Source organism: Myodes glareolus, chromosome 6 (assembly GCF_982192425.1).
Source record: "Myodes glareolus chromosome 6, mMyoGla1.1, whole genome shotgun sequence".
Classification (NCBI taxonomy): domain Eukaryota; kingdom Metazoa; phylum Chordata; class Mammalia; order Rodentia; family Cricetidae; genus Myodes; species Myodes glareolus.
The window spans coordinates 113,855,051-113,873,751 of record NC_142031.1 but is presented as its reverse complement, the minus strand read 5'-3'; the positions used below and the strand labels follow the sequence as shown (position 1 = coordinate 113,873,751).

Sequence of the window (18,701 nt, the reverse complement as noted above, 5' to 3'; positions counted from 1 at the left end):
TTAGAAAAAATAATAATAAGCCCTCCCAGCCTGGGTGGGAGAGTTTAGGAAGGAGGACAATGTAGAACAGCCAAGGGGGGACTCATGGGGGATGGAACGTGAGCAATGGGAGCCATAGGGACTGTACCCAAGCCAGATGCATTTACCAAGGTCAGCCCTCCCCGCCTTAGAAGGAACCAGACATCTGTCTCCAGGGTCTGTGGCCCGTGGGAAAGGGAAGAGCAAGCAGCAGATGAGAGAACACACACAGTAACTGGGGACATTGATGACTGTGGGGCCACGTCCCAGGGCCTGGGTTGTGGTTACAGATCTGTCCAGTTACTGCCAGCACTTTAGAGACAGGAGCCTCGCCCTTTAGGACAGTGGCAGCAGACAGGTTGGTAAGGGAATGTTGTAGACTCTTCCCTGCCGGGAACTCTCAGGTACACCGGGCGCGCTGCCTTCTGTGTCTGTGGCCGTGTGTTTGGGGTTTACATGGGGCTCCAACTGTGGGTCTCCAATAGTGCGTCTTTTGCGGTTAGCTTTCAGAGGACGCTGTGGTACCCGGAACTTGGTTCCGACACTGAAGAGACAGAGAATGGGAGTCACTAGCCTTCCTGAAGTATGGCCGGAGAAGAACAGTGGAGAGGGAGCTCACGATGTGTGTGTGTGTAGGGGGTGACAGGGAGGGAACCCTAGCATACTTCTTCCCTTGATGGCGATCTTTGTGAGGAATAGGGTGCTTTTCCAAAAAAGCTAGGGTACAGTGAACAGAGTATGTCATGCCACACCTGGCTGCGGGCCGGGCCACCTCTTCTGCAGTCCCCAGGGAATGGAGCCCTGCCCTGCTCCAGGAAGAGCCCTTTAGGCAGCCACCAGGGCTGCCTCCTCTCTCATTTCAGTCTCTGTGGACATGGGACAAAAGGGCAGTAGGAGAGTGTGAGGAAGGCTGTGAGCGCAGCGGGGGGGCTGCAGAGTGGGGAGGAGGCTGCATGTGCCGCCCAGAGACAGATAGATGATCTGCAGACAGGTACCTGGAGGATGTATAAATAGGAGACACGGCGTTCGCAGAGGGCCTCGAACCAGCCATCTGAGTGTGTCTTCAGATGCCGGCGTCCAGACTTAGCATGAGTTTTGCTCAATGCCCAACAAAACTAGATTTACTCTGACTGCCCTGTTCCCTGAGCACAGCTCCTTTCCAGAGGCCACAGCTCACCCAGCCTTGGCCAGCCAACCTCCCTGGGACCTGTGCTCACTGGCTGCAGCTGGAGCTGTCCAGAGCCCAGCAGCTGGCAGGTCCGCAGGCTCCTGAGAAACGTGACTCATCCAGCCTGTCCGCAAAGAAAGGAAAAGTATGTGTGGCATCCGGGTTTCCTGAAAAGTGTAGCCATCGCATGGCACAGCTATGTGGCCTGGCACCCAGTACCGCTCCAGGAGGGCGCCCTCTGGTGGCTGCCATGCACCAGTCCCCTGGAGGAGCGCCTGTCCCTGCCAGCCCAGACTGGGCTGTGGCTGCTGGGAGTGAATCACAGAGTCTTCCGGTCCTCCCAGGCCTGCCTGAAGGACACTCCTGCTGTACTGGAGATAATAAAAGCCCTTGCTAGTGAGCATGGCATCGTTGTCCTCACCGTTTTACTGCTCAAGCCTTCTCCACCCTCTTTTGAGACAAGGTTCTTACATAGTTGTCCAACTCACTTGGTAACTAGGATGGCCTTGAACTTCTGATCCTTCTACCTCCACCAAGTACTGGATTGCAGGTGGTGTACGTGATGCTGAGGGTTGAGGCCAGAACTTCATGCATGTTAGACAAACATGAGCTATGCCCCTAGCTTCTTTCAATTACGGTTTAAAAGTAGCATTCCATGTTGACAGTTTCAAACTTACAACAACAACAATAACGTGGAGAAGAATGCTCAGGTAGAGAGTGGTAGAGAAAGACTCCTGATTTGTGCTTCTGGCCTCCACATCCGTGCTCACACAGGTACACCTGAATGCATGTGCAGCAGAAAACACACATACACATGCCCGATAGACACGCATTAAAACATGTTTAAGCAGTCTAAAGGGGTCTCTTGTCTTTTTTAACTAACTCACAAAGCTAACATCCTTCCACACTTGCTTATATCCGACATCTGTCTCTCTGTCTGTCTGTCTGTCTGTCTGTTCCCTCCCCTCCCATCCCCTCCCCTCCCCAGGCGGTGCTTGTCTGTATAGATTCAGAGCGACAGAGACTGGGTTACAGGAACAGCATCCCCTAACCCAGAGGCTCTCAGCCTTCCTGATGCTGCAACCCTTTAATACAGTTCCTCGTGTTGTGATGACCCCTACCATAGAATTATTTTTGCTGATACTTCATAACTGCAGTTTTGCTAGTGTTATGAATTGAATTGTAAAGATGTGCTGTACAGGATGTCTGATCTGTGACCCCAGGGATCTTGGCCCACAGGTTGCAAATCACCACCTAGCCCCTTAAGGCTTTATGAAAATAAGGTGTTTCCTCCACAGTGTAACTATCAAGTCCAGGAAACTGATGTCAACCAAGAGTGATTAGCTCCACTCGGGCTTTGTCTGCATTCAGCAAATTGTCCTAATGACATCCTTTTTGGAAGCATCCCAGACATGACCGAGTCTGTGGCCCCGGCTCTCCTGGCCCTCAGCTCCCCACAGCTCCTCTGTCTGTCTCATCTTCCATGACCTCAGTACTTGCCCGGGCCGGCTGCTACAGGCCACAGCCAGCCATTGTGTGGCTGCCCTTACTCTGGGTGTGCCAGCACTTCCTCATGATCAGACTCAGGGTTAGCCGTTGGCAGGCAAGCCTCAGGCCTGTTTCTGTGTGCCTGGGCCTCACAGCAGGGAGCCCGTGACTGTTCCAGCACCTTCCTGGTGATAGGAGCCCTGGTGACTAGCCGGGACCTGTCTGCACTGTGAGGCTCTCCACTTTATTATTAAAGTGTTTATTTCCCTTTGTGATAAGTCAGCGCTCTGGGGCAGCTACTTAGAATATTATATAAACAACGTTTCTCATCCAATTTTGACTTGCTACTTTTAGAAGCAATCAGGAATCTTGCCTAAGCTGTGATGGGCGCCACAGAGTGACATTCTAATTCCTAACTAAGTCTGCCTTAGTTTTTGGATGGGGAGTCTTTCTCAGGGAAGAGCCGCCATCTTCCCGTTCTCAGGAGGGATGTATTAAGGTTCTAGATTCCCCATCTCTTTTGTTGGTAGAAATTCTTCACATCCATGGTTAGGATTTGTGGTTCCCAGGAGATTTTCTCAAATATGTGTGGCCTTCTTACTTCTTCTTTGGGGGAGTATCTGACGGGGCCTCCAGCACATTTGTTTTTCCATTCAAGATTCATCAGGAGGGAGAGAGAGAGGAAAGAGAGAGAGAAGAAGAGAGAGTGTATGTGTTTACACACACCACATGCATGTGAATGTCTGCCAAGGCCAGAAGAGGGCCTAGGATTCCCCAAAACTGGAGTTAATAGGGAGTTGTGAGCCAGCTGGTGTGGGTGCTGGGAACTGAACTTGGGTCCTGAGGGAGCAGCCAGTGCTCCGGTCTCCTCAACCCCTCCTGCCTGTCCTCAACTGTGTCGTCTGTGTTACCAGCTTACAGGGATTTTGGAAACTGGATATTTTGTGAATATATGACTTGTGAATACTTTCTCTTCTGTGAGTCTGCTTCACTCTTTTGATGAAATCCTTTGATACACACAAAGGTCTGGGTTCGGTGATGACCAGAACTACCGTTCCTTTGTGCTTGCTCCACGTAGACGTTTGAATTTGTGGAAATTAAGGGAGGGGAGGGAATGGAGGAGGTGGGGCTAGAGATCACAGTTTGTCCTCAGAAGTATGACCCGAAGACGAGGGCAGTGACCATGAGGGCACAGGCCTTGGGAACAGCCGGTGCCATGACATCCGTGGCGGATGCTGTGCTGCCCGTGGGGTGTTTCTGCTGTGTGGTCTTTCGTCACCCCCTTAAGATGTCTGAATGAGCCGGGCCTGCTGTGTAACCGTCTGTGTTCCAGGAGAATTGTTGAAGAACTGTTTAATTTGCTCGAGATTGCGGTGGACCCAGGTTTCTCTCAGGGGTTGCATTTGACCTGAGAACGGGAAATCTTTCTATCTGCCACCTCATTTTACCCCCCTTTGAGAAGCAACTGATCAAAGGCAACCCTCAGTTCAGACCTCACCGTCATTGAATTCCCAATTGAGTGAGTGGATTCAATAGCAGTTGGGGGTCCTTCAAAGGAACCCCAGGTCCCAGAAAATGGCATCCCTGCTCAGGCGCCTGGCAGGTGAGATTAGGCCAGCCAGATGCTGGCTTTTGGCCAAGCCCGGGAACTCATAAGTCTTCTTTCCCCTGCCACAGCTGGACCACATTCCTATCTTACTTTGTGGCTTTAATCAAAATATCTGATGTTTAACCTTTAGATCTACGGCTCCAGGCCCCTTGAGCCCAGGATCTGTCTTCTGGGCTACAAAGCAGCTGATCCTTGGGACCTATGAGGCCGTGGCCCTGACGTGCTTTTACAGCAAACTTGATGAGCAGATCCTGTCAACTCCCAAGTACAGGGACCCCAAGAAAGGATGAAATAAGGGCTCCGAGAGCCCTGCACGGGCTCATGCGGCTCCTTCAAGGCTCAGAGATCTATAGATTCCGTACTTCCTGGTTCCAACATTTTGGCTAAAGATAATTATAGCTGTAGGTTTTCACTTCTCTGTACACGTGTGTCGGGGTGCATACACTCTATCCTTATCTCTGTACATGTGTGTCAGGGTACATACACTCTATCCCTATCTCTGTACATGTGTGTCAGGGTACACACACTCTATCCCTATCTCTGTACACGTGTGTCAGGGTACACACACTCTATCCCTATCTCTGTACACGTGTGTCAGGGTACACACACTCTATCCCTATCTCTGTACACGTGTGTCAGGGTACATGCACTCTGTCCCTATCTCTGTACATGTGTGTCAGGGTACATACACTCTATCCCTATCTCTGTACACATGTGTCAGGGTACATGCACTCTGTCCCTATCTCTGTACACATGTCAGGGTACATGCACTCTATCCCTATCTCTGTACACGTGTGTCAGGGTACATACACCCTATCCCTATCTCTGTACATGTGTGTCAGGGTACATACACTCTATCCCTATCTCTGTACATGTGTGGGGGGGGGGGTGCAAGCATCCTATTCCTATCTGCTCCATTCCCTTGAGACAAGACATCTCATTGAACCAGGCGGAGGCTTGGTGTTGGTTCAGCTAGTTGGCAGCCAACAAACCCCAGCAGCCCTCCTGTCGCTGCCCTCTTCGATGCTTGGGTTATAGGAATGTCCAGCCACACCTGGCTTTTTATGTGGCTTCTGTGGATCCTGACCCAGGCCCTCACACTTTCACAGCAAACACTCAGCACTTCTCTGTGTTTTGAGGCAGTAGGACTGCCTGCGACCAAATCTCTTGGGCTTAGACGGTATTGGTGTGAGCTGAGCTGGGTGAACTGAGTTTATCTTTGCCAAAACAAACACTCTCGTGTCACTCAGACCCTCCCAACCCCAGTGTCACCCCCCTTCCCCCCGGCACCACGAGGCTAGGTGTGACCCTGAGTGTTCTGGGGTGACTTGGAGCCACATGGTTGCCTGAGTCAGGTGGGGAGGGCCAGGCCTCAGAGGTGTGACTCAAGCACAGTCCCTGAAGAGGAATAAGGGAGGCCCTAAGGGCAAGTTCACTAAGAACCAAGCGCAGCACAACCTTTAGAACGCTCTGTGAAATATGACACACTATTTTGTAACCGGCAGGCGTGCTCTTGCCAGTGTACACACTGCGCCCTGCTCCGGACGGATCTCTACCTCACAGCCCAAGGTTTTGATTGGCAGCAGCCTCTCAGGGACCTGGGTGCTTTTCAGGCCCCGTGAGGGTCACAACTCTCCAAGGGTTGTGAGCGAGATTTTGTGAGATTTGGTCGGTGTGCCCTCAGTTGCTTTCCTTGTACCCCTGCAACAGAAAAGCAGCTGCTGGGTCCTAACTGTACCTGGATGAGGAAGCTGTGGAGTGGGTCAAAGATTCCCAGCTCTCTCCCAGACCATTCTGGAGGCCTGAAGCTTCCTGTGAACGTCTGTCCCTAGATTGAACAACAGCAGTTGGCCTCCTCCCAACATGCTGAAAACGTGGGAAAGTGCTTTGGGGAAGTCTCCCCACACAGGACATGTGAACACGCTTACCAGGCAAGCTGTGACCCCTGGGTGGGGACACCGGCCCTGGAGCACAGGCGTTACAATCCTTAGCAGCTCTGCACTAGATCGAGAGACACCCTTCTCATGAGTGGATCAAGGTGCCCGAAGTGTGAAGATGATGCTCCCTGGGTCTCAGCTGCCTTTATCTCCTCTAGGTCATTGTGACAACTTTAGTGAAATTTATCATGATATCCAGAGTAGCTTCGGTGGTAATGAGGCTTTAATGGCTTTTCTGAAATGCGATTTTAGTCAAGAATCATTTCTGTGGGCATTCCATAGACTTCTAGATAGCAAGAGAATGAAATTGTCCCTGACCGTGTCATTGGATGAGGCTAAAGCTCTCAGAGTCCCATCCACTACTCAGTCATGTGGAGGGGGTCTTTTGGGGGTGTAGATGGAGGTTGGGTAGCCACCGTGGTATCTTCAGCAGAGACTAAGAGCCACACTGGCCAGTTCTGGGTAGAACCCAACCTCAAGTCTAAAATATACCCAGCTTACTGGACAGCAGGTGTCTTAGCATGTCTTCCTTGTGTGGAAACATGGCCAGTCACCATCAGGAACCCTCCAAGGATTAAACAGATTATTTGCATGCTTTAGATGACAGGGTCACCAGGGAGCTCTCAGGACTACAACAGAGCACTCACTACAGCCACAGTGCAGTGTGTGCTGTCCCCAGAGCATGAGAACACCTCGTGTATACCCTGGAGTACAGCACTGCATCCCTCGCCTGTCTACAGCCCCTTTGACTGCCTGTCTGTGACCGTGGCCTCCCCTGGCCCTGGCACTGCCATCTATTGAACAGTCTGATTTTCATCTGTTTTTCTGTAATTGACCTTGTGGCATCCATCACATCTATAAAGCCTGCCCCTTTGTGTAAGAAGACTCAGGCCTGTGGGCATCCTATGGCCCACTGCAGTGCGGAGCAGGGCTTGACTCCAAAAGTCAGACAGCTGCCACAGTCCTTCCGTGGGTTCCAGGACAGGCAGCCTATGCATGCCCCAGGGACAGGCCATACTGTTGGCCGAGAAGCTCCACCTGCGTCCCTGGCCCGCTTCACTGCAGCTGAACCACCTGCAAGGATCCCACCAGTGCATGCTTGTTGTGTTTCTCTTAGGGGATGGAATCCCTGAGCACAGTAGATTGACGTACGAGACAAAACAATGGTGTAGGCTGTAAGTGTGAACTATCCCAAGGCTGTGGGCTTCAGCGCTTAGTAATCTTTCTTGCTGCTAGGGGCAGAGGTATAGCTGGAAATCTAAGCTGACAGCGACAGCGAGAATGCGCAGGAATGTAGCCGTGATGCCTCCACAGTCCGTTCGCCTCCGCAGTTTCGTGCCCAGTTGTGGATGTTTGTGATGGTCATCATTTGCTGTAGAGAGAAGCTTCTTTGTGAGGGTTGAGAACTACAGTTACACCTGGAGATTTAGAGCTAAGAACTCTCTCTCTCTCTCTCTCTCTCTCTCTCTCTCTCTCTCTCTCTCTCTCTCTCTCTCTCTGTGTGTGTGTGTGTGTGTAGGGGGTGTTTTCTAGGTCCAGCCATTTACTTGCAAATTTCATGATTCATTTTTCTTTACTCCTGAATAGTATTCCACTGTGTATATACACACCACATTTTCCTTATCCAGTCATCTGTTGAAGAACATTTCATTTTCAGAGGGACTGTTTCCATTTCTATTTCCTGGTGATAAGGGTAGCCGTGAACATTGCTAGAGAGTATCTACGGAGTATGAAGTGTCGCTCAGGGAACGTGGTGGAAGGAGGGGGGGAAAGATTATAAGAACCAGAAATCCAGGAAGTCTGCTGTAAAGCAGCCTCTTCTAGAAATGGCTGTATAAACAAGACAGGAACAGTGCAGCATCAAAATACACACTAAGGGGAAATTTTCACGGGGTCGCACTCCTAGACAAAGAGCTCCAGACAGCTAATGACTGCTGCAGAGCTAGGATTCGCCTCCCACAGTGGGGAGCCCTCTTGGTGATGCGGTCCAAAGTGGTCGGACCCAAAACCACATACATGCGAACAAAAACAGACCAGCAAGCTGTGTTTACCTATGTGTCTGTACATTTTTTGAAGTGTTTCTTTTTTTTCTTTTTTTTAATTGATATTTATTGAGCTCTACGTTTTTCTCTGCTCCCCTCCCTGTCTCTTCCCTCCCCCTTTAACCCTCCCTCAAGGTCCCCAAGCTCCCAATTTACTCATGAGATCCTGTCTTTTTCTACTTTCTGCTTCCCGTGTAGATTAGATCTATGTAAGTCTCTCTTAGTATCCGCATTGTTGTCTAAATTCTCTGGGATTGTGGTTTGTAGGCTGGGTTTTTTTGCTTTATGTTTAAAAACCACCTATGAGTGAGTACATGTAATAATTGTCTTTCTGTGTCTGGGTTACTTCACTCAAAATAATGTTTTTTAGCTCCATCCATTTGTCTACAACTTTCAAGATATCGTTATTTTTTTTCTGCTGTGTAGTACTCTATTGTGTAAATGTACCACATTTTCCTTATCCATTCTTCGATTGAGGGGCATTTAGGTTGTTTCCAGGTTCTGGCTATGACCAACAAAGCTGCTATGAACATAGTTGAGCACATGTCCTTGTGGCACAATTGAGCATCCTTTGGATATATACCCAAAAGTGGTATTACTGGGTCTTGAGGAAGGTTGTTTCCTAATTTCCTAAGAAATCACTACACTGACATCAAAGTGGCTGTACCAGTTTGCACTCCCACCAGCAATGCAGAAGTGTTCCCTTTTCCCCACAACCTCTCCAGCATAAGTTGTCATCAGTGTTTTTGATCTTGGCCATTCTTACAGATGTTAGATGGAATCTCAGAGTTGTTTTGATTTGTATTTCTATGATGACTAAGGATGTTGAACATTTCCTTAAGTGTCTTTCAGCCATTTTAGATTCCTCTGTTGAGAGTTCTCTGTTTATGTCTGTACTCCATTTTTTTTATTGGATTATGTGTTCTTTTGGTGTCCAATTTCTTGAGTTCTTTGTGTATTTTGGAGATCATCCCTTTATCTGATGTAGGGTTTGTGAAGATCTTTTCCCATTCTGTAGGCTGTCGTTTTGTCTTGTTGACCATGTCCTTTGCTTTACAGAAGCTTTTTAGTTTCAGGAGTTCCCATTTATTAATTGTTTCTCTCAGTGTCTGTGCTGCTGGGGTTCCCTGTGCCATTGTCTGTACATTTGTATGTATGTAACAATAAAAGAAAAGAGGTTGTCCATCTGAGGGGGGCATGGGAAGTGGGGGAGGATACCTGGGAGGAGCTGGAGGGGGAAAGGGAAGGGGAACAGATGTCATTCTATTTTAATTTAAAATGTATTAAATTTTTTTGAAAGAACACATATTAAAATACATCCTACACTCGTGGGCTGGGGAGGTGGCTCAGTGGCTAACACACCTGATGTGCATGCTTGTGGATTGGAGCCTGGGTCCCCAGAGCCCTTGTAAATGCTGGGTGGCCTGCCCGGAACTCCAGCCTCAGAAGGTAGAGACAAGATCCTTAGCGCAGGTTGGCTGGTGAGACTAGCCTTATCGGTGAGCTCTGGGTTTGCCCAAGAGACTCTGTCTCAACGAAGAAGGTAGACGAGGTACTGAGTATGACTTCCAACACCAGCCTGGGGCTTTTATGTGCACACACACAAGCTCACACCGTGACACACATGCACCCACAAGCATGCAGAATATGTATACGTGGGGAAAAAAGAAGCATGATTTAAATCATTTAGCATTACACCTCTCCCCCAAATCTTGTAGAACTGGGGTCAAAAGAGCTCAGGCTGGGCCTTGCCGACCACTCCTCTTCTCCCCCTCAGTAGCAGCCAGTGACCCCGAGGACACACGGAATTCTCTTTTTCCCTTCATCTAATTGGTCACATTCTTGAGTTGCTCGACAAAGACCCCCTCCCCCAAATGCCCCTGTTGGGTAAGTTCAGAGCAAAGGCCAGAGCTGGGCAGCAACAGTGAGTCCTGGCCCCACAGGCTTAGCCACCTGGGAATCCCAAAGTGACACAAGCTCTTCTTCCTGGCACTTCAGATGCAGGGCTCACCTGCAAGTCGGTCAGCACTCCTGGCGTGTCATGAGCTCCCTTGGGGATGCAGATTGGGTTTTTCAAGATTGGCTCTTTTGCTTTTAGACTTTCCAGGCTGGAGGTCAAAGGTAAATTGAAGGCTGTGGACTCTTGCATATTCTCTTTTTCCTAGTGAGCTCACTGAGGCAGGGCTTGGGGGATCTAGAGGGGCCTTTGACCTGGGGCCCTGTCATAGTATTGTGTGCGTGCAGGAAGGACTGTGGTGCAGAGGGAAGACAGGTTCAGATTCATCTGAATCAGGGTTCAAGTCCATGCCCCCTGCCCTGACTTGTCAGCTGCCACTCTGACTCTCAGGTATTCATCTTTAGCTGGCATGGCTATCGATACCTGCCCCTCAGCCTTGTAAGGACAAAATGAAAAGACAACTGTGAAGTTGCCCTGTGCCTTGCTTGGCTTCTAAGAGACTCTTGGTAAATGGTAGTTATTACTTGGATAATGAAAACACCGTTCTTGGAGAACAGCGGTGTCTTTGAGTGGTCTACAGCACCCAAATCCCCTCAATCAGCAGCTGCCTCGAACATTCCCCAGAGGTTTAATCACCACCTGCTGAGTGAGTGTCCAGATAAACGCAAGTCACTGCGCCTGCCTCCGTTTGCTCTGCATTTCCCTTATAAATGGAACCTCGTCTGCTCTTATTTGGTAACTTTGAGATACCTCTTCCCACGTAGTCTCATTTTCTAGTGTCAGGATGCTCATATCGTTACCTGGGGAGATGCTCAGTCAGTGAAGTGTTGTCCCAGAGGCATGAGGACCTCAGTTTGGATGCCCAGAACCCACATTAAAAGCTGGACCCAGCCCTATGTTCAATACCCCCATACTGAGGAGTTAGGCCAGGAGAATCTCTGGGGTCATTGCCAGCCACTTAGTCTAGCAAATTGCCAGGATCCAGGTCCAGGGACAGGCCCTGCCTCAAAAAATAACGAGGAAAACAATCGAGGAAGGCAGCCCACATCAACCTCTAGCCCCCATGCATGTGCATGCAGCACACACATCCACTTGTGCATGCATGTACTCACATTAAAAAAGAACATTACAGCATCTTTCACATACTCTTTTATTAAAACATGTTTCCTCTGTATGTATGCTCAGTGTGTATATTTGTGTATGTTTCCTCTTTATGTGTGCTCAGTATGTATATTCATGTATATTTCTCTGTATGTATGCTCAGTGTGTATGTTCATGTATGTTTCCTCTGTATGTATTCTCAGTATGTATATTCATGTGTTTCCTCTGTATGTATGCTCAGTATGTCTGTTCATGTATGTTTCCTCTATATATTTTCAGTGTGTATATTCATGTGTTTCCTCTGTATGTATGCTCAGTGTGTATATTCGTGTATGTTTCCTCTGTATGTATGCTCAGTGTGTATGTTTGTGTATGTTTCCTCTTTATGTGTGCTCAGTATGTATATTCATGTATATTTCTCTGTATGTATGTTCAGTGTGTATGTTCATGTATGTTTCCTCTGTATGTATTCTCAGTATGTATATTCATGTGTTTCCTCTGTATGTATGCTCAGTATGTCTGTTCATGTATGTTTCCTCTGTATATATTTTCAGTGTGTATATTCATGTGTTTCCTCTGTATGTATGCTCAGTGTATATATTCGTGTATGTTTCCTCCTTATGTATGCTCAGTGGTCCTTCCAGATCTTTGCACTCTACTTCTTACTTTACTTTATTAGGTTGTTGTTCATTTCTTTTTTTTTTTTTTTCATTTTGCCTGGGGATAGGTCTTACTGTGTAGCCCAGGCTGGTCAGGAACTCTTGATCCTTCTGTCTTGGCTTCCTTAGTGCTACAATTAAAGGTGTGTGTCAACACGCCTGGACCACTATAGTTTTAAGTTGAGAAAAGTTTAATTTTTGTTTTAAGCAGAGTTTATTTAAATTCTTAAAAACCTAAACGTGAAACTCTAAAATCTGCGCACTTCATCTTTGCAGAGTTTCATCACAATAAGTTTGGGCCACTGCATTTTGACTGCAGGGATACCCTGCCACTGTACTGGAGGCCTGGCCAGATTGAAGGGCTGGCTTCTGGTGGCCACTGGCATCTGCAGCTTAGAAACCTAAAGTGTGCCCCAAGAACAGAGACCAGCTCATCATGACTGAAACAAGGGGCTCACATGGGGAAGTGGGGACAACCCCAGCAGCTGTGCCAGGGCTGGTTCCCCAACTTCACAGCACCCAGGACTGCAGTCAGGTTCCCTCCGTCACGAGGAACTTAGTAGGGATGACCCTCAACTGTCAAAGAGGGTCAGAACCAGAACAGGCCCACCCCTAGTGACGTCGTTCCATTAGCTGGACTCCAGACCACAGAGGTTCGACAGCCTCCCGCAGCAGTGCCACTAGCCAGAGACCAAGTGTTCAATCGTGTGTCTGTGAGAGACAGCCCTCATTCCGACCTCAGCACTTCTGCTGTATGGCGTCCTGAGCTGCCCTCGCCAGGGCCTCTTTCTGCTTGACAAGAGGCCCTCTTAGCCAGGCTCCCTCCAACTTGTGCTCTCTCACCGTGTTGCTCTCATGGGAGCCATCGTTTTATCCGAGGGGCTTCAGGGTGAGCAGATGGTAACCGGAAGTGCTAAACTCTGTGGGAGAGAGTGGCAAACCCGCGAAGAGCCGCCAGGCTTGAACTCACGGTGGCTTCTTGTGGATTTGGGTCCTCCTCACAAACTGAGTGTCCCCTTCTTGTCTCCCTAAACCCCCTCATTTTCAGATGCTATGTTAAATAGCAAAGATGATACCAATATCAGTGCAGTTTTCGAAGATGATACCATCTAAACAGGGAGGTGAGAGGATCCAAGCTAGTCACCGTCGGCGCAGGGGCCATTTGGCTAACTCTTAGGTCAGCAGTTATTGGGGGAGCGTCCACATAGATTCCATCACTACTAGTTTAGATTATTAGAACTTGGTTTCTAAACATTTTAATGTGTGTGTTTCTGAGAATGGGTTTGTGCATGTGAATGCTGGTGCTGATAAAGGCAAAAAAATTTTTTTAAAAAATTTAAAAAAAGAGGAAGGAGGGCTGCCCTCTGGTTCCCCTGGTGCTGGAGTAACAGGTGGTTGTGATCTGCGTGTCATGGGTGCCAGGAACTGAACTCAGATTCTCTGAAAGAGCAGTACAAAGTACATGCTCTTAACCACCCAGTCATCTCTCTACCCCAGACCGTTAGAACTTGAAATCCTGCCATGACCTGGTCTCATCCGGGCTAACAAAGGTGGCCGCTGGGTCCCATAGATAGGAAGAGGCTTTCTCAAGGTCACAATGCTACTTAGTAACAGAGCAAGTAACTTTCTTTAGTAAAAGCTATCAAAAAAGCAAGTTTCTCTCTCTCCCTCTCTCCCTCTCTCCCTCTCCCTCTCCCCCTCCCCTCTCTCCCTCTTATTTACTTACAACACATGTATGAACTAGAGGTTTCATGCTTTGTCAGGTCGGACATTGGGCTTATGGTGAATGAGATCAGCATTCCAGTCTTGCCTCTGTCATTGGCCACAGGTGCTTGGTTGAACCTCATTTCCCCATCTACAATCCAAGGAGTTGAATGAGGTCCCCTCCAAAATCTGAGTTCTGCCTTACAATTCTTAGCAAGTTGGACTCCATGCTGGCCTGAGACCTGCTGGATCCTAGGGCAGCCCTGTCTCACCTCAGAGATGCTCTTGCTGTGTTCCCTAGAAGAGATTCAGCAGTGTAGCCCTGGTGCTCTCCGGGCTTCTCCTCGGGCAGCCTCTGGAGCCTTCTAGCTCTCTGAGCCCCGAAGCACATGCATCAAAATAGTTGTGTGATGTCATGTCATAATGGGAATGTGCTCTGGCCAATTGGTGCCAAGAATTGTCTGTACAGGGTGGTTTCCTTTTACAGTCTTCTTAAAGAGACATCACGCAGATCCGCACATGACTAGCAGGCTAGTGCTGGCTCTGCCTACTTGGGCTCCCCTCCCGCTTTAAGTTTAAAGAGAATAAATAACCCGGAGCTTGTCAGTGAGCTGGTGACCTTAACTACATAAACAGATCCCCTGCAAGGTTCTGTTCGTACCTCCAGTGGCTTCTTGCCTACTTAAGGACAGGCAAGACGACACTCCGGCTGCCGGGAGAGGAGAGGTGCGGCCAGTCAAGACTGCTTTTGCTCGGACGTCTCAGGGACCTGAGTGAGGCTGCTGAGACATTCCCTGTGGCTGCTAGGCTGGTCCTGGAGCATGACCCTCATCTCATGCTAATCTGAGAGATCGTGGGGAAGGCAGTCAGACCCACGGGCTGTGGCTGAGCTGGATTGCTCTCACAGCAGGGTAAGCTGTGACCCTCAGGGATCCTGCACCTGTCAGCTGATGCTGCTCCCCTTCTGCTGAACCCCTGGTCCCCAGCTGTGGCTCATGCTGGTTCTTCCAGTTCTGATATGTTCACCTGTCACCGCTTCTGTGGCCACAGTGACTCATGAAGCGCTTTGGAAGTCTGAGGGGCAACAAGAAACCCAAGGACCAAAACCGAAGCACCCAGAGGCGCCAGTCGGAACCCCATGGCCTTTTTGGTAGGACCCTGCCCTTTCTGTTTCTCCGCTGTCTCATGGTGTGTGTGTGCGTGTGTGCATGCGTGCGTGTGTGTGTGTGTGTGTGTGTGTGTGTACACCTGTCTGAGTATTGCAGGCTGCTCCTTATTGCTGTGGCATAGCCCTGAGGCAGTGGCTCAGGTAACGGGATAACTACTGCTCTAACTGGTGGCGATGCTGCTCCTAGTAACTGCCCGGCCAGCATCATCACTCTCCCTGTAGTGGTTCTCTTTTCCCAGCTCACCTGACCCCGTGGGGTTCAGAGGGTCAGTTGGGATTGTTACTGGTTTGGGAAAAAACAGTGGCTTAAGGAAGATGGGGGCTGAGTGGAAACCGCCAGCTTGTGTTGTTCCAAATGGAATGTGTGTGTAGGGAAAGTCATCCATTAAGAGGAAGGGACTCCATCCCCTTGGTCTCTGGCAAGAGATCTGGTGGGCTGAGGGTGACCTGGGAGGAACAACACCAGGCCACATGTCTGTGCTTCATCTCCTGGACCTGCTGGAGTGGAAGCCCATGCGTTCTGTTCATATGGAGCACTACAGGGGGAGCCCACGTTTCTTTACTTCCTGGGGACCTGGGTGATATCTGGCCACTCGACCTTGGTTGGTAGATGTCATGTTTTAAGAATTTGAGATGGGCTGGAGGTGTGACTCATTTGAGTACTTGCCTAGGGTGTGTGTGAAACCCTGGGTTTATCCCCAGCACTGAGTAAAACTGGGCATGGTGGCACACACCTGTAATCTCAGCACTTGGAAACTGGAGGCAGGAGGATCAGAAGTTCAAGGTCATCCTTGGTCACAAATCAAGTTCAAGGGCAGTTTGGGCTGCATGAGACCCTGTCTCAAAAAAAAAAAAAAAAAGAATGTGACATTTCAACTGGTAAAAATTTGTCACAGGTTTAATAGTACGGTGACTTTGACAGGACATCTGGGCAGGAAATATAAGGTGTATATAATACACAAGGTACAATCTGAAAAGAAAAAAAAAGGATGTTCTGTCTGCCTGTACCTCTTGCCACATCAGTACTCCAGAGAACCTCAGTGGTCTGAGGAGGGCTCGCATGGAGATAGGGATTCCTGGAGTCAAGGAGTTTTTGGTCTCATGAAAGGAAAAAAAAAAACTGCAAAATGAACCAAAGAGTAGAATCCCATTGAGTGTCAGGGTGAATTTACTGTCTCAGCAGTGTGGGAAGGAAGAAGGGTCGTCTGAACCAGAGAGCCAGCGATTCGTCTGAAAACAAGACCTCCTTTTAGATAACAAAGAAGTAAATGCCCATTTACTACAGAATTAAATCTGACCCTGTTATTGAACGAAAAGTCTAGTTTTGCTAATGGGGATAGGCATGCAGACCTGTTATTAAACGCCTGGTGTGTGCCAGACAGTGGTTTCGGCCCTGGGATGTGAGATCTGGCTGCCATCCCATCTCCTAAGCTCCTGGGATCAGAAATAATAATTCCATCTCCACCAAGTCTCATAAGAGCCTGAAAAGGCTGGCTCTGCCCTCGGGGTCAGGGACATGGGGGCTCTCAGAGCCTTCCTCTGGAGCTTGGGGCACTGTCAGGTACCAGGGCTCTGGGCTCCAGGCTTTCCCTTTAGTTAACATCACACTGAGCTAGGAGCTGGGCAGCTCCTCCATTACATCAGGTCTGGGCCCCCTGAATGAAAGGAAAAGGCTATGACCTGTGGAGGAAGCTTCCTCCCAACTCTGCTTGGCTAACCCAGCCCACTCTGTGAGACCGTCCAGGTCTCCACCCAGGATTTCCTGGGCTCTGAGGAAACATGTCCCCCACAGCTCAAACTGCTCTCCAGCCATGCCCTTTCTCTACTTAAAAATGATAACCTAACAATGCCCCCTTCCAGCGGGGTCACCCTCTCTGTCTAGGAAGTGCCACTCTGGTGGAAGATTTTATGTTCTTTGCACCAAGGGGAATTTCACACAAGCCTTTTTTTTTTTTTTATGGGAGTTTGGGGTGCCTGCCTGTGACTTATTCTCTGGGTCCCCAGAGAAAGCCTTAGGTGGTCAGCACCCGCCTCTTCTAACCTTTGACTCTCCTCTGCAGCTGGGCAGTTGTCTTAGGGCTTCTATAACTGCGATGAAACGCCATGACCAAAGAGCAAGTTGGAGAGGAAAGGGTTTGTGGGGCTTACACTTCCACATTGTGTGTCCATCATTGAGGGAAGCCGGGGCAGGAACCTGGAGTCAGGAGCTGATGCAGAGGCCGTCGAGAGGTGCTGCTCACTGGCTTGCTTTCCATGGTGGTTCTTCTAACCCAGAACTACCAGCCCAGGGATGGCATCACCCTCAGTGTGCTGAGCCCTCCCCCATCAGTCACTAAGAAAATGTCCTACTGGCTTGCATACAGCCTAATCTTATGGAGACATTTCCTTAATTGAGGTTCCCTCCTCTCTAATGACTTTATAGCTTGTGACAAGTTGACATAAAACCATCCAGCACAGCCATATTCCAGAGACTAATAATCCCAACACGTGGAACTGCTCCCTGTGGGGACAGGACAGACGCACACTGCCTTTCATCCAGGGTCTTTCCTGGATGTGTCCATGCCTTTGTCCCGCACACACGCGTGTGCGCACACGCGCGCACACACACACACACACACACACGCGCGCGCGCGCGCGCACACAGATTCATAGGTTCACAGGCTTCCTCCACACTCACCCATGCACCCATGCACACTTGCACTGGCTCCACGCGGCTGTCCCGGGAGGCTCGTGCCTTTCCAGAACAGCTGAAGAGGATTAGCAGCCACCTGGGGTCTGCCCTGTCCGGGAGCCATTGGTAATGAGCTGTAGGCCATTCACCAGGAAGTAGGAGGCTATCGCTGGAAAACTGACCGCCTGGGTCACGGCGTGCTGGGCCCGACTGAGCGTGGACTGTGACGGCAACTGCACTCAGGCAAACCTCGCACATGGAGTTTTGTGCTCTGCGGGCCAGGCAAAGTTTCTGTGTACACCTTTGTCTGTCTCTTCAGTAGAGAGAGATCCAGACTGGGTCAGCAGAGAGCAGCTGGAGATAACAGCCATGATGTAAAAGGAGATTAGGAGGGAAACAGCGCTCCACAGCCTCCTTTCCACCCCCTGCAGTGTGGGCAGAGTCAAATAAAACCTGGTTGGCATGAGACCCTGACCTGTGACCACCTGCGGCTCTCCCACTGAGCCATGACTTTGTGAGAAGCCTCCTTCTTCCCCCCACCATCAGCCGCCTCCCTCTACACCGTCAAGCCTTACTGGCACAGATGTCTGAGCCTGTCAATGTAGCACAGACCTGGAGTGTACATGGCCCTAGAACACCCAAAGCTCTGCCTCAGAGGTCAAGGCTGAGAAGCAAGGTCTGTCTGTCTGCTCTGTCCTTTCCTCAGTGACATTCTCTCCCATCATGGTCCTCATTCTGTCTCTGTTGTCCATACCCCCAAACATACGCACACACCTGCTGGCCCTGAGTGTCTTGAGTGAATTTGCTGCAAACACTCCAACACAGTTTTTATCTTTTCATAGTAGGACTTTTCAGTCATGCACAGGCGGAGATAATGGCACCCATTTCCAGGCCCAGCCATCTCCCGTATCCTGACGGTTCCACTGGCTCCACTTTCTGCTGGTCCCTAGCTCTGAGGACGCAGCAGCAAGCAAACGTCAATCCTGTGTGGGACTTACAGTCCCGTGAGGGTAGATGCACAGTGAGGCTCTTTGTTTAATGGTGGCAAAGTATACATAGCACAGCATTTGCTGTCTCTGCCACGTGGCAGTGTGTGACTCAGTCACGTTAAGGATTGTGAGTGCAATGTCGCACTGCTCCGCAGCGGCCACTCTGTGCCCCCCCCCCAGAGCTTCTCAT

The 18,701-nt window shown here is 49.6% G+C and overlaps 1 protein-coding gene across 8 annotated transcripts in view; it reads left to right on the top strand.

The window, feature by feature from the left end:
- Window positions 1–18,701, top strand: part of Prkag2 (protein kinase AMP-activated non-catalytic subunit gamma 2) — a 266,876-nt gene that overhangs the window by 94,531 nt on the left and 153,644 nt on the right. Inside the window, exon 1 of one of the 8 annotated variants that reach the window (XM_048440229.3) lies at window positions 14,280–14,833. The exons of the other annotated variants lie outside the window; for them this stretch is intronic. Coding sequence (XP_048296186.1) covers window positions 14,740–14,833 — 94 coding nt within the window. The 5' untranslated portion in view covers window positions 14,280–14,739. Of the gene's footprint in view, window positions 1–14,279; window positions 14,834–18,701 lie in introns of those variants that run through there. 8 annotated transcript variants of the gene reach the window in all.